At 52.3% G+C, this 15,251-nt stretch overlaps 1 protein-coding gene across 3 annotated transcripts in view; it reads left to right on the forward strand.

Moving 5' to 3' along the window:
- Window positions 1–10,421, forward strand: part of LOC133228047 (protein FAM163A) — a 102,773-nt gene extending 92,352 nt beyond the window's left edge. For all 3 annotated transcript variants that reach the window (XM_061383357.1, XM_061383355.1, XM_061383356.1), the window contains exons 3-5: window positions 5,228–5,248; window positions 6,193–6,307; window positions 7,105–10,421. In XM_061383357.1, the coding sequence (XP_061239341.1) occupies window positions 6,215–6,307; window positions 7,105–7,515 (504 nt within the window). In that variant the 5' untranslated portion in view covers window positions 5,228–5,248; window positions 6,193–6,214 and the 3' untranslated portion in view covers window positions 7,516–10,421. The remainder of the gene's footprint in view (window positions 1–5,227; window positions 5,249–6,192; window positions 6,308–7,104) is intronic.
- The last annotated feature ends 4,830 nt before the right edge of the window (window positions 10,422–15,251 follow it).

The raw sequence follows: 15,251 nt of genomic DNA on the forward strand, positions 1-15,251 counted from the left end.
ATGCGGCAGAAACTCCATAGCACTGGCCCTTCAGTCCTAACTTCAGTCCTGACTCAGACATTTGCTATTCTGACTTTAGGCAAATCATCATGATGCTGTTAAAGTGCTGCACTCAATATGGCAGCAAATTTGGAAAACTCAGCAGTGGCCACAGGACTGGAAAATGTCAGTTTTCATTCCAATCCCAAAGAAGGGCAATACCAAAGAATGTTCAAACTACACACAATTTCACTCATTTCACACAGTGTCATGCTCAAAATCCTTCAAGCTAGGCTCCAATGGTATGTGAACTAAGAACTAGATGTACAAGCTGGATTTAGAAAAGGCAGAGGAACTGGACATCAAATTGCCAACATTTGTTGGATCATAGGAAAAGCAAGGGAATTGCAGAAAAACATCTGCTTCATTGACTACACTAAAGCCTTTGTGTGGATCACAACCACACAAATGGAAAATTCTTAAAGAGATGGGAACACCAGACCACCTTACCTGCCTTCTGAGAAACGTGTATGCAGGTCAAGAAGCAACAGTTACAACCAGACAAGGAACAACGGACTGGTTCAAAATTGGTCAAGGAATACATCAAGGCTGTATATTGTCACCCTGTTTATTTAACTTATATACATAGTACATCATGAGAAATGCCGGGTTGGATAAAGGACAAGCTAGAATCAAGATTGTTGGGAGAAATATCAATAACCTCAGATATGCAGATGACACCACCCTTATGGCAGAAAGTGAAGAGGAACTAAAGAACCTCTTGATGAAGGTGAAAGAGGAGAATGAAAAAGCTGGCTTAAAATTCAACATTCAAAAGACAAAGATCATGGCATCTGGTCCCATCACTTCATAGCAAATAGGGGAAAAATAGGAACAGTGACAGACTTTATTTTCTTGGGTTCCAAATTGACCTTGGACAGTAACTGCAGCCATGAAATTAAAAGACACTTGCTCCTTATAGGAAAAGCTATGACCAACCTAGACAGCATATTAAACAGCAGAGACATCACTTTGCCAACAAAGGTCCATATAGTCAAAGCTATGGTTTTTCCAGGAGTCATGTTTAGATGTGAGAGTTAGACCATAAAGAAGGCTGAGCACCAAAGAACTGATGCTTTCACACTGTGGTGTTGGAGAAGACTTGAGAGTCCCTTGGAAAGCAAGATCAGACCAGCAAACCTAAAGGAAATTAACCCTGAGTATTCATTGAAAGAGCTGACGCTGAAGCTGAAGCTCCAATACTTCGGCCACCTGATTCAAAGAGCCTACTCATTGGAAAAGACCCTGATGCTGGGTAAGACTGAGGGCAGAAGAAGAGGTGATAGAGGATGAGATGGTTGGATGGCATCACTGACTCCATGGACATGAGTCTGAGCGAACTCCAAGAGATAGTGAAGGACAGGGAAGCCTGGTGTGCTGCAGTCCATAGGGTCGCAAAGAGTCAGACACAACTCAGTGACTGAACAACAGATAGAATTGAATCCAGCAAGGAACCAGAACCTGTGCCATCAACATCAGGCATGAGTGAAACTGTAGCTTGCCCTCCATCTCCTATTGTTGACAGTCCTTCAGCTCTACCATCTCCCATCTCCTCTCCCTCCTCCAGTCAGTAATCTTCTTGCCTGTTCCATAAATGCCAGCCCCTGAATGCCAGCTGTTTACTACTGTAGTTTTCAAGCTACTGTAGTTTAAGATTAAAAATGTTTTGTGTTTGTTTTTACATATTATTTATGTGAAAAGTATTATAAACCTATTGCAGTACACTACTATATCGCCAGTTGTGTTAGTTGAGTACCTAGGCTAACTTTGTGGGACTTAACGAGCAAATTGGACTTAATTATCGTGCTCTCAGAATAGAAGGCATTCATATGTAGGAGAAAAGACTAAGAAAGAAAGTGAAGTCACTCAGTCATGTCCGACTCTTTGAGACTCCACGGACTATAGCCTACCAGGCTCCTCTGTCCATGGGATGTTCCAGGCAAGAATATTGGAGTGGATTGCCATTTCAGACTTACAGTAAACTGTAGAATGAAAGCTGTTTAGGTTCAGGGAGTTATTGTGATTATTTACATCTATTTGCAAAGAGAAAACAAGCCCACCTGAAACCATAAACGCAGAATTGAAATGCTATGCACCACGAGGACTGGAGCCTCCAGGCGGCTGGCCAGGACCACATGCACTCTGCATGTCCCTTCTAGGTTTACGACTGTGAGGCCAGACTTAAGCGGTCACAAAATGTCTGGGTCTCCCTTTTCTGTACAGATAACCATGTTTGAAGGGTATCTTAGAGTTTACAAGGGGCCATTGTATATGTGAATCGTTTTATTCACGGTCATACTAGTAAGCTGCGTTTTTTTGTAATCTCTCTTTTACAAATGAAAAAGAAGGCCAGCTTCCAAGATGGGGTGCCTGCTAAGTGGCACATTTGGGCTTTGAATGGCCCTTCAGCCCCATGGCTCCGCCTATACTGCTGTGCTCCCCTTTACAGGCCACTTCTGCTGTGCAGCCTTCACGGTGCTGAAAGAGGGAGGCCAGGCATGGAGGGCAGAGAAGGAAGGATGCTCTCCCTGTATGGTTTCATAATTCCCTGCTTCCTAAAGCAGCCTGGGCATATCCCGGGGGACCAGGCCAAGACTTTCAGGAGAGTGGACCACTGCTGGCTCCTGCAACCTCAGGTCTCTAGAGTCTCTCTGTCTTTTGAGCCATCTCAGGGGTGAACAGGCCAGTGAAGCAGGAGAAGGAGGAGTGATGTTGTTGTGATGGTGTATAAGTCCTCCCAAGGCTGAGGTTCACCTTCTCACCCCAACTCCCAACAAACGCTCCAATGAACCCTGAAGCATGGCTCACCTCACATTTCAGCAGTCAAGCCAGTTTCCAACAAGGATGCTCTGCCTGCAGATGAGACTCAAGTGGCTAGATATACACTGCCCTCTGGTGGTCGATCAGGGTCATTACTGCCAGGCCTGTAAAAGAAGCGCCGTATGGGGAAGGATATATATGTATGCGTTAGTCGCTCAGTTGTGTCGGATTCTGCGACCCTATGGACTGAAGCCCGCCAGGCTCCTCTGTCCATGGGCTTTTCCAGGCACGAATACTAGAGTGGGTTGCCATGCCCTCCTGCAGGGGATCTTCCCCAACCCAGGAATCGAACCCAGGTCTCCTGCATTGCAAGCACATTCTTTACCATCTGAGCCGCCAGGGAAGCCCATATGGGGAAGTGATTACTTTTATTAAATGCCTGCTGTGTGCCAGGCACTATGTATAAAGCTTCAGGATAGGATAGAGTATAACATGCAACTCCTGACCCCAGAGGACTCATAATTTAGTGCAGGAGTCACGATGTTCCCACATGAAAGTTGACAAGCATTGCACCAAGATAGGACCTGAAAAGTGGCACATGGAAAGGCGTTACAGCAGAAGTGCAGAAAGAGAAATTGCATCACTATGAGGCAGCTGGGGAAGGCTTCTCAGAGCCCTGAAGGATGGGCAGAATTGAAACAGATGGAGAAGGTGAGAGATTATGGTCTCCCCTACAGAAACCCTTCAGGAGCCCCCATTGTCTCCATAAGCATTAAATCCCATCTCCTTGCCTGCTTCATGCCTACCCCAGCCTTCCTGGATCCTTACAATTGCTGAGAACTGTATGTTACCTCTGTGTTCTTTCACACTCCTTGACTGTGCATTCTACCCTCTGCACTTTGTCTGTTGGACAAGCCCCCACACAGCTTTTAGAACTCTGCTCATGGAACATAACATGTTCTCTGGAAATTTTCCCCAAGTAGGTAGCTGCCCCCTCCCCTGTGTTCTCACAGCCCCTGGTCTGTGCATCTCTGGTTCTTAAGGTTTATTAAGTGTCTTTTCATCACTAGGCAATACGTGTCTTAAGAACTGGGACTATCTGATGTGCAGAGGATTCCTGTGAGAGGGGCAGGGAAGGACAATGGGCAGTGAGAAGGGGAAAATAAATCGGTGGTGAGCATGGAGGGAAGTCGGGGAGGGAAAAGCCACTGAAGCTCAGTCTAAATTAAGTCTGCATCCAGATAAATGTGTCCTGAAGGCAGCGCGGTGCCAGAAAGGCTCTGGAGTAAGAGGGGTGCAGGGCATGGTGAAGGGCTGACTGTAGGTGATGTGAAGACAAAACCAATGAAATCCTTTAGGAACCCATTGCACCAGTGCAGGTATGCGGGATACAGTCATAATTGCTGTGAAGAATAGAAGATTGGAAGAAGCCAAATAATTGGAGGATTTGAAAGTCTGGGCAAGGACTTCCCTGGTAGTCCAGTGGTCAAGAATCCAATGCAGGGGACACAGGTTCCATCCCCAGTCCAGGAAGATCCCCCACGCCACGGAGCAGCTAAGCTTGTGTGCCACAACTGCTGAGCTGAAGCTCGTGTGCCTGGAGCCCATGCTGTGCAGTAAGAGAAGCCATGGCAGCAAAAGCCTGTGCACCGCAACAAAGACAAGTCCTCACTCACCGCACCTGGAGGAAGCCCGTGTGCAGCAACGAAGAGTGTTTAACATTTATTTTAAACATTAAAAAGAAATGCTTATTTATTTATCAACAAATAAACATTTTAAAAGAAGAAACTCTGGGCACCTAGGGGAATGCGCCACAACTTTGTCAAACTCCAATGTGCAGATAATCACCTGGGGCCTTGTTAAAACACACGTTCTGACTCCTTCGGCTGGTGGAGGGGCCTGAGATGCTACGTATCTAACCAGCTCCCAGGTGCTGCCTGGACTGATCCACAGACCACACTGTGAGCATCTTTGAGTGAGTTAGAAGCAGTGCCAGTGCCTGCCAGGCTCCAGGAGCACAATGGTGAAGAGCAGATGGTGTCTCTGGGTGAGGAAAGGCGCCCCTTCCCCAGGTGGACACAGCGGACCACACGACTTCCTGAGCAGCTGGTGTTCCAGCCCCCGCTTGCCCTTTGAGAGAGCAACAACCTGTAAAACCCTTTGTGGCAGCTCCAGTAGAACCGGTAACTCAGAGGTCGGCAGAGGTGGGGGCGCCCACTGGAAGACAGGGTAATGACTTGGCCTGTCACAATTGGGTTCAAGCTGCAAGCTGGAGACTCAGATCTGGGACCAGTGGGCCTACTGATGACAGAGCACCCGGGAGAGCCGGGTGAGGTGAGGTGGAGCCCAGCGACTAATCTAACCCTTGGGGCCTTTTTCAGGATGACACTCTTCTAACATCATCTCCGTCTCTTTTGTTGTCTTGCAGGTCACCGTTCCCTTTATGAACGTAAGTGCTTGCGGTCATTCTGTCCTCAAGATGCCAAGTCTCCTCCCATCCTCCTGCTCCATTGGCAGAGTCAGCCTTGGTCCCTGTGTGCCTGGGGGGATCAAGAATCTTTGTCCAGTGACCTGAAAGGGGAGTCAGCCATCAGACAGCCTCACATCCAAAGCATGCCTCTGCCCCACCCAGCCCCCCTTAGCAGGACTTGTCTCCCCAGCCTCTCCCCAACCTTCCAGGAGCTGGAATGTGCCTGCCGGCTCCCTCTGAGCTCACCTTGCTCTTGTTTCCTGTATGAGTTGGAAAGAGAGGACAGATGCCACCCGAATGAGTGTGGGTTGGAGCCAGGGCAGAACCAAGTGGAACTTCTGAGGCTCAGACCCTGTGCCTTCCACCTACGTCAAGGGCTCGGGGACCATGGGTGTTTGTGCCCCAGAGGGCAGTGATCAAGAGCCTGGCCACTGGGGGTGAACCAGGCTGGGTGGACTCTCAGCCAGATCAAGTAGAGCCTCAGCTCATTGTGAGTAAAGCAGGGATAATTAACAACTATCTCGAAAGGTGATTTTGAAGATTAACTGAGATAACCAGGGGCGTGCTCAGCACAGTGCCTCACACAGGCTAAGCCCTCAGAAACAGAAGCTATTTATTCTCCGTGTCTTAGTCCCATGGGGTGGGGGGCGTGGGGAGAGGAGAATTAAAGCAGAAAGACAGCAAGAACCTTTGAAACTAGATGGAAACAGGGAGCAGAATTACACCGCCAGTCAGCTCTCCTCCGCCTCTCTTCCCTCCCGCAGCTGTGAGTCCCAGGTTAGGCTGGCCTGGCCGCTGAGTCTGCAGGAAGCTCCTGGCGTCCCACCCCCGGGGCCCTCCCTGCTCTCAGGTCCCCCCTCCCCACCATGCCTCCAGCTGAGGAAGGTCAGCTGCCCTCACCTCTCCCCCACGTGTCTTTGCAGAGTTTGATGGGGCGTCGGGCGGATGACAGCGGGAACAGTTGTGATCACTGGCGGAATCCTAGCTACGGTCATCCTCCTCTGCATCATTGCCGTCCTGTGCTACTGTAGGCTCCAGGTCAGTGCCCGGGGCCCAGGGCCACAGGCCGCCAGCAAACCACTTCCCCAGCGTGGAGGCGACAAAGCCCCAAGCCTAGAAAGTGGGAGGCTTATGTTGAGGGGGCTGGACCTTGCAGGGTGGTCAGAAAGGAGCTTTTCTTCAGCCTGCATACTGGGCACCCGAGACAGTGAGCTGGGAAAGCACCGGCTCCTTGTGTGGTGTCTCCCAGAGGTCTGAGATTTCAGGATTAGTGGGAAGGACACCGCTGTGGGGAGACTGAAAGCAGCTCCCAGCACCCCAGCCTGGGCTCAGTGGAATCTGTATGTCCCTCCCTCTCTGCCTCCCCGCCTTTCTCAACCACGTGCATGCTAAGTTGCTCAGTCGTGTCCGACTCTTTGCTTCCCCATGGACTGTAGCCCGCCAGGCTCCTCTGTCCATGGGATTCTCCAGGCAAGAATACTGGAGTGGGTTGCCATTTCCTTCTCCAGGAAATCTTTCCCACCTAGCGATCGAACCCGCATCTCTTAAGTCTCCTGCATTGGCAGGTGGGTTCTTTACCCCTAGCGCCAGCTGGGAAGCCTCTCAACAGCCACCTGGAGTTAATACACAGGAAGTAGGTGGAGGAAGCGAGAAGAACTGATCTTGCGGGGCCGGGAGGACTTCGCTGTGGACCGTGGGCTCCTGGTGTTGACTTGTATATCCAGGGTTGACCAAGGGCTTGGGCAGGGTCCTCGGCGGAGCAGGGGCGCGGGTATCTGCGCATACTCAGAGGGGAGCACCCCGCCCTCAGGCAGCCCTCCCCTCTCTCCCCTCAGTATTACTGCTGCAAGAAGAGCAGAGCGGAGGATGCAGACGAGGAAGGGGAGGAGGAGCACGACCTGCCCACACACCCCAGAGGCCCCGCCTGCAATGCCTGCAGCTCCCAGGCTCTGGATGGCCGAGGCAGCCTGGCGCCCGTCCCCGGCGAGCCCTGCGGCCAGCCGTGCAGGGTGGCGGCCGGCCACTGCACCGCCTGCTCCCCATACAGCTCCCCCTTTTACATACGGACGGCTGACATGGTGCCCAACGGGGGCGGAGGCGAGAGGCTCTCCTTTGCTCCCACCTACTACAAGGAGGGGGGACCCCCATCTCTCCAAGTGGCAGCGCCCCAGAGTTACCCGGTGACGTGGCCAGGCTCTGGGCGCGAGGCCTTCACCAATCCAAGGGCTATTAGTACAGACGTGTAACCCCTTTCACCCCTGACCCGCCCCCAACACACACCAACACTGCTGCTCCCCACCCAGGATCATCAATGGGGACAGTGGACGACCCCTCCCACAGCCTGCAAGGACCTTCTCAGTTTTTCTGGCTCTCCTTGCCCCACAGTGGAAGGCTCACCTGGATTCAGGCTGTTGAGGGCACTGAGAACCAGGGCAGGGGCTGGCCCCATGGCCCAGAGGAAGGGGGCCTGACAGGTCATGTTGGCAGCCTGGCTGGTTTCTCTGCTGGGACTTTTCTCCGGCCAGGCCAGCGTGGCCACAGCCCTCACACTTACCTCTGTCCCCTGGCTTTGCCAGACTCTGAGGAGACGAGCAGGAGCCCAGGGGAAGCTAAGCAAAGGCTCCGGAGGTCTCCAGAGTCCTTGGGGGATGAAAGGAGAAAGTGGGGGGTGAGGGCAAGGGGAGAGGCCAGACCTGAGGCCTTGGCAGAACTCGGGAAGGGTGGGCAAGGATTGAAGGGCTTTTTCGGGACCTGCTTGCCACAATGAATCCAGGAGCTAGTTCACCATCTCGTTTTGTACTTCAGCTTCCTAGAGACTGCAGTTCCTGTAGCTGTTCCAACACAGATGCTACTTCCTGAACATGCTTGTATTTGCCCCCATCCTCACGGAACATAGCGACTAGACTTTAAAGGCCATGGCATAAGGTTACTTGCAGGGAATGCACCCAACATGGATGTCTAGCCTTGTCTCCCCACAAATCCTCTTTCTCTGCCTTGGGAACCAGCTATCCCGGCTGTTGAAACTTTTCCAAGTTTTGTTACTAGAGTTTGAGTAGCTTAGTGAAGGAGAGCCTGCCGATGGTGTCTGGGGCCCTGGTCCACCACGCTGAGTGTGGTGCCTCGATGCGGCCCTGCAAGGACCTGTGCATTCCCAGGTGTATACACACACACATCTGTCACCACCAAGTGTGTACAAACATCACCACCTGGTGTGTGTGCGCACACACACACACACGCCTGTTACCACCAGGTGTGTGCACACGTACCACCATCACCAGCGCTCACCAGGGCTCTGCCACCTTCAGGAACCGCAGAGCAGAAGAGTGATGTGGCAGCTAGAAAGTCAGCCTCCAGACAGCAGGAGTGACAGGTGATCAGGGTGGCAGCCACAGCAGCCACTGATGGGTACAGGAAGCGCCTGCGGAGTCTCCCGTGAAACGATCCTGCCACGTGGAAGCCCCTCCGGAGACCCGGTATCCTACCTGGGCATCCAGCTGTGAGGCCATAGACCAGCACCCCGTCTTCCCATCAGGGATGGCAGCGCTGGCTCCGAGGATGGGAGCAGATTTGACTCAGCAATCAGATTCCACGCTGGCCACCCTCCCTCTGCTGACCCAACCCTCAGTCTCTGAACGAGGGCCTGTTTATTGCTGGGTCGCTCCAGCCCCAAGTCCAGATCCCAGATATAACTCAGCTGTGGCCTTATGCTGTTTGTGTGGCTGCATCTGATGAGTGTCCCAGGTGATGTAAGGGATGGCTGCCCACCCCCTCCTAAGGGCATTAGTAACCCCCAGCCTCTCTTGAGTCATTGCAGTGTGTGGGACAAGAAGGGAGCAGGCCCCTTGGCCAATTTTTGCTGAATTTTGATTTTTGCATCTGAGAAAGGGAGGGTGCAGCTGGGGGAGGCATGAAGGGGAAGAGAATTCGCCACACCTTTGCATCCCTCTGGGCACTTCTCACCTTGCATCTCAATCTGGAATCAAGGCTAACTGGGTTGAGAACCAGAGGACCTAGGGTCTGGTCACATTTGGGTTACTCTGGGTCCTCTGAGGACCGGTCCCTTATCTCCTCTGAGACCCCATTTCCTCCAGGGAAATGGGACTCGCCCAGATGGACTCTGAAGGCCCTTTAGTGCTCCAGGAAACCAGGATTCCCCGAAAAGTCCTGCCAGCCAGACCACTCTCTCTCGCCCTAGTCCTGGCAGGGGGCTGGATACACTTTCCAACTGCCTGATCCCGTGTGCACGGATGCATGTTGATGGATCCAAGACCACAGTACATTGCAGGGTTAGCTGGCGAAACAATTTTAACATCAGAAAAAAGCCAACACGTTTGACCCTCCTACTGGGTGACTTCAAGTTCTCTGCTACTAGGAAGCAGCTTTCAGTGGGGGTAATCAGCTCTGTCTCCCAGAGCCCAGAGGGACCAGCTTAGGGACAGTGGCTTTCACATCCCCACACCCATCCCACTGACAGCCCTTCCTGGGCTAAGCACACCCGTTGATGTGAGCTGCTGGGCCTGGCCACCCTAGCTCCTCCTGATGGCCAGCCCCAGTGTCTTGCTGCCCCGGGATTCCACAGTTGCACAACCACATCAGGGGCTGTCCCTCCTCACCCCCAAAATTCCAGTACCTCCCACCTTCAGAGAAGTCAAGACCCAGTCAACTCTTAATGTGCTTCTTGGCCCTCATTCTTTGAGATCCTGGAGTGAAAAGCATCTTTGTGCAGTCTCTCTCTCCTCCCAGAGCTTCCCCAGCCTCAGTCAACCCATAAGTCAACATCTGAGTTTGAGGCATTGGAGAGATGGTGGCCGCGGCTCCCCCTGCCCCGACTGCGCAACGCTGCTCCGGGCACAGCCTCGAGGTTGCCCGCCAGCCTCCCAGCAGCTGCAAGGACCTTGCCTGTGGAAGAGGAAGCTCACCCCACTCCACTGCACTGTACTTTTTGGCCACCGAGTCTGTGCTCTGGGACACTGTTTGGACACTTTTCAAACTGCACCCTAAAGAGGAAGCGGAGAGACAGAGACCCCCTGCTCTCACCAAGTTTTCTCTCCACTTCACTGCTCCTGCTACAGAATTCTTGCCCTGCATCTTTGATAACTTGGAGTCACAACCAAGCAAATGTCCAAAATAAAGGAGAAATTTGAAATAGAAACCCCCGCAGGGTCCTCGGTGCCTTACCTGGGGGAAGGGGCAGCGGGGCACGGACTGAAGACTGAACACCCCCTTCTCAGCGCCCAGAGCGTCCTTTCTCTGCACTGAGATCTGCCAGCTTCCTCTCCCTTCCGGCTTCCCTCTGCTGTGCCCCCTGCCACCCCCCATCCCTTTTCTTGCCCTAATCAGAGCTCACTTCCAGGAGGGATGTGTCATGTGTTGGGAAAGGGGATTGAAGCATAGCTGCTGCTGCCTCCTGAGGTGGAAGGAGCCTTCGGCTGATGGTGGGGAGTCTCCCTGGGGAGCAGCCTGCCCCCCAAGCCTCACTGTCCAGGCCCTGGTGTCCCCCCCTGTAGTTTGCCTTAAGTCCCCAACTCTGATGCCTGAGGAGACCCTGACAGCCTGAGGAGGGAAGGCCAGAGAGTCTGGGGACCCGCTCCTGAGCTCAGCAGGGATGGTGATATCGTGAGAGGCGTGCGGTGAGGACCAGAGAGCCAGGGCGGAGGTTCTTTCTGGGCGAAAGGGAGTGTTCTGGGAGGACGAGGGTGAAGCTGGAGCTGTGCACATGTCTGTGAACATGTGTAAGAGAGAAAAAGAGAGACACCCACGCCTCGTCCCAGGACCACACAGCCCGTGGGGCAGCGGGCAACCTGGCCTGAGTCACGCAGCACCCAGGCCCCTGGAGTCAGGGTGCTCTGCCCCGGCAGGCCTTTGACCCTCAGCCAGGGGGCAGTTGGCTACAGCTCTGTCACCAGCTGTCCCCTGGGGACAAAAAACCTGAGGCAGCGACCCCAGGCTTGAGCACCTCCCTCCTCCACTCCACACAGAGCAGCCACACACACCCTCACCCACCCCCCGCCTCTCCCCAGCATCTCAGGCCACAGGGTGTACTTTTCTGCTTCTCAGTTTCCTCATCCATAAAATTGAGCTTGTGATGCCTACCTTATTCCATTGCTTTGAAAAGTGAGTGAGCCCGGCACGCACAGTAGCCATTGTCATTAGAAGGATTTGGCGGGGACTCAAATTGGAGCTGTGGAGGCAGCTGGGATCGCTCCGGCATCTGGGTGAAAGGCTCCTCTGGGCTCATTTTCATCTCTGCTCCTCGCCAAGACTTCTGAAGCCTCTCCTCCATCGCCACCTCTCCCTGTCTCTTCCAGACACTGCTGGACCATCTCTCTGCCCATCACCGCCTCTCCCTTCATTTGGAACTTCCCTCCCCATAACTGCCTGTGACTCTTGGAGGGACCCAGGGTCCCATCAACCTGTGCTGTGCTGCGCTTAGTCACTCAGTCATGTCCAACTCTGCAACCCCATGGCATGTAGCCCGCCAGGCTCCTCTGTCCATGGGGATTCTCTGGGCAAGAATACTGGAGTGGGTTGCCATGCCCTCCTCCAGGGAATCTTCCCAATCCAGGGATCAAACCCAGTCCTCCCACATTGTAGGCAGATTCTTTACTGCCTGAGCCACCAGGGAAGCCCAAGAATACTGGTGTAGGTAGCCTATCCCTTCTCCAGGGGAACTTCCCGACCCAGGAATTGAACCGGGATCTTCTGCATTGTAGGCGGATTCTTTACCAGCTGAGCTACCTGGGAAGCCCCCATCAACCTAGGACTGCCTTTTGGCCTCACATTTGCCCCAGTAAACTATACAAATAAGGGAGAGAATATTCATACATACAAGAGTTCAGCTCTCAGCTGGGTTCTGTGCTTATTTCATTGGCTTCCAAGTTCAAGTTCAAGGCTTGGGTTCAAAAGTCAGGTCAGAAGGGGTCCAGGGGACCCCTCCAGCCCTTCCTCTTGAGCCTGGACTCCCCAAATTGTCCATCCCTGGCCCTGCTGAGTCTCACCCAGAACCTGCTAGACATCCTGGCTTCTCTGTCGAGGCGTGGACGAAGGCCTCCAGGTGTTGGTGGGGAGGTGAGAGTGGGAGAAAGAGTAGAGGGAGGGAGTCGAAACATCTGGCTGGGAGGGACAGGAATGCACTTCTGTAGGACACCATCTGCATTGTCACAGAGTCGGGAAACCAGAGGAGAATGGGACCCGCCCCACCCTATTGCCTCTCGAAGTGGGCTCTATAGGAACCACCTCCACTCGGCTCTGAGTCCCCCTCCTTGTGTTCTGCCTAAACCCACAGAGAACAAAGGGAAATGACAGCTGAGCTCTGCAACATAACCCACAGGCCACGAAGGACTCTATTTCCCTGGCTAACCACCATATCATCATTTCTAATCCCTCCTATCTGGGGGGTGGGTCAGGGAGAATTCCTAAGAAATAAAATCAAAGTCCTCTTTCTCTATTTAGCTTCCAAAAGGCTAAGCCAACTCTGCAACCCTGCTGCGCTCCTGTTCATCTGTTTTTGTCATAACACTTAAAGCGTGACTTTAGGGAAGTTATTCATGTAATTCTAAGTTATTTGGGGAAATGTATCCATGGACTTGTTTCCACTTCAAAATGAGCTAAGGCCGCTTGACTGGCACTAGGAGACTGAGAGCTGAGAAATAAGACTCTGGGACCTAACTCTACTAGTTCTGTAAAAGAGCATCAAACCATTCCCATGCCCCACTTCCACATGCATCCTTAGAGGGGGGTGGCCAGCCAGATCCAGACAGCCACCAAGCACCACCCACCCACCTCCTGCCCTGCCTGCCTTCATCCCTCCTCTGTGTCTTGCTGTGGATGCAAGTGCGAAAAGGCTTCATCAGGCCAGATCATATTGCTTTCCTCCCTTTCCCTTTGCTTCAGTTCAGTTCAGCCATTCAGTTGTGTCCGACTCTTTGCGACCCCATGGACTGCAGCGTGCCAGGCTTCCATGTCCATCACCAACTCCTGGAGCTTGCTCAAACTCATGTCCATTGAGTCAGTGTTGCCATCCAACCATCTCATCCTTTGTCATCCCCTTCTCCTGCCTTCAGTCTTTCCCAGCATCAAGGTTTTTTCCAATGAGTCAGTTCTTTGCATCAGGTAACCAAAGTAAAGCAAAAATACATCCTTTACATCAGGGGCTTACAATCCTGTACCTTTTATCTTTTTTTGGATGTGGCATGCAGGATCTTAATTCCTTGCTCAGGAATTAAACCAGTTCTCCCTGCAATGGAAGCACAGAGTCCTAACCACTGGATCAATAGAGAAGTCCCTACAGGGTACTTTTAGATGGGAGGAAAGAGAACCTATGAGTGTAAAAAAGTGAGTGTTAGGTGCTCAGTCGTGTCCAACTCTTTGCGACCAGGTAGACTGTAATCCACCAGGCTCCTCTGTCCATGGAGTTCTCCAGGCAAGAATACTGGAGTGGGTAGCCATTCCCTTCTCCAGGTAATCTTCCCAACCCAGGGATCAAACCTGGGTTTCCTGTGTTGCAGGCAGATTCTTTATCAGCTGAGCCACCAGGGAAGTAATGTTGACACTTTAATCACGAGTTCTGTTCTGGACCTAACTAAACAACGCAAGGTTCAACAGAAGCCTGACCCTCTTCACAAAGTTCTCTGAACTCTTCCCAAACATAGGACCCAACCAGGGAACAGATCTTCTCCAGATAACCAATCGGTGCTGTTGCCCACAATATCAGTGTAGTGAGGAGGCCATGGCTTACTCTGCAGGGAGGGAGTGTCTTGAACTTTCCTTCTGGCAGGAATCCACCTCCTGAGGTGGAGGGTGGAAGGAGGGTAGAGAGTGGCACCTCCACCTTCTAATGTCTAAAAGGCAAGATCGTCAAAAACAACCACACACAGGCTGTGAAAAATTTCAACACTCACCAAATCTGTGAAAGCATTGTCTAACAAAAAAGTTCAAATGCATCCAGGAATAACACACTTCTCATGAATATTCTTAAGGATAATATTTTCTGCCTTGTAATCCATTTGTTGGGCAGCCATGAACCCTTCCTGAAACTTAGGAGATGAACATCCATGCAGAGTCCCAGCCCTAAACATGGTGGAAGTCCCCCTTTCTCCATCAAACTGCCCCCCACAATCCTAAGTGAGCCTGCTTCCCAGGATGGTCCTTTTCCAAGGGTAATTGGTCTCAGGGGGACAATCTGCCCAGGCCTCCAGGAGAGCACTTGACTCCCCAATTTCCTCTCCATCCTGTCATGAAGCAACCCCTGACTCCTTCTTACACACACACCATCACTACCACCAGCAAGGAACCCCAGCCATAGCTTGGAGCTGGCAGGTAGGCAAGGCAGCTGTTGCCCTGAGCTCACTGGCTCCCAGGCCTGCTCCACCCAGTGGGCAGGACAGGTTCAGTCTTCACAGAGGTGAACGTCCAGAAACTGGGGGACTGGACATCTGAGCTCCAGTGCTGGCCTGCCTGCAGGTACAGGTCAGGCCCCACACCCACGCCAACCCATCACAGTATCTATATATCCTCCTGGGCTGGGTTTTGCCTTAGGCCAGAGATTTTCTTTCTACCCATTGGGAATTACATCCTTACTCCTAACAAAAGATCTTTCCCCTGAGAAGATCCATGTTCTGGGTCTAATCAAATCTCCTAAATTCATAACTGAGGCCTAACCCTCCTCACAACATCTGAGTTCTTTCTGCAAACATGTAGGGCCCAACCAAGAAACCTAGAATGATCAGAAGACCTAAACCCCAGACCCCGACATAGAGATCAAGGGTCTCACCAGCCCCCTCACCCTCCCCTTCCTCTGCCTCCCTCCCACTGCCTGTGGTCCCTTGTCTTCGCATCTAGGAAGGAGTCGTGAGCTGGTGTCAGTGAATGAGGAGGAACTCAAAAGAGAAAAATTAAGAATCGAGTATTTTCGGAGAGGGAAAAAAGTGGTAATATAAAATGTCTGACACTGGAGGAATACACACACACGCACACACGCACA

The sequence above is a fragment of the Bos javanicus genome, chromosome 16 (genome assembly GCF_032452875.1).
Source record: "Bos javanicus breed banteng chromosome 16, ARS-OSU_banteng_1.0, whole genome shotgun sequence".
Classification (NCBI taxonomy): Eukaryota; Metazoa; Chordata; class Mammalia; order Artiodactyla; family Bovidae; genus Bos; species Bos javanicus.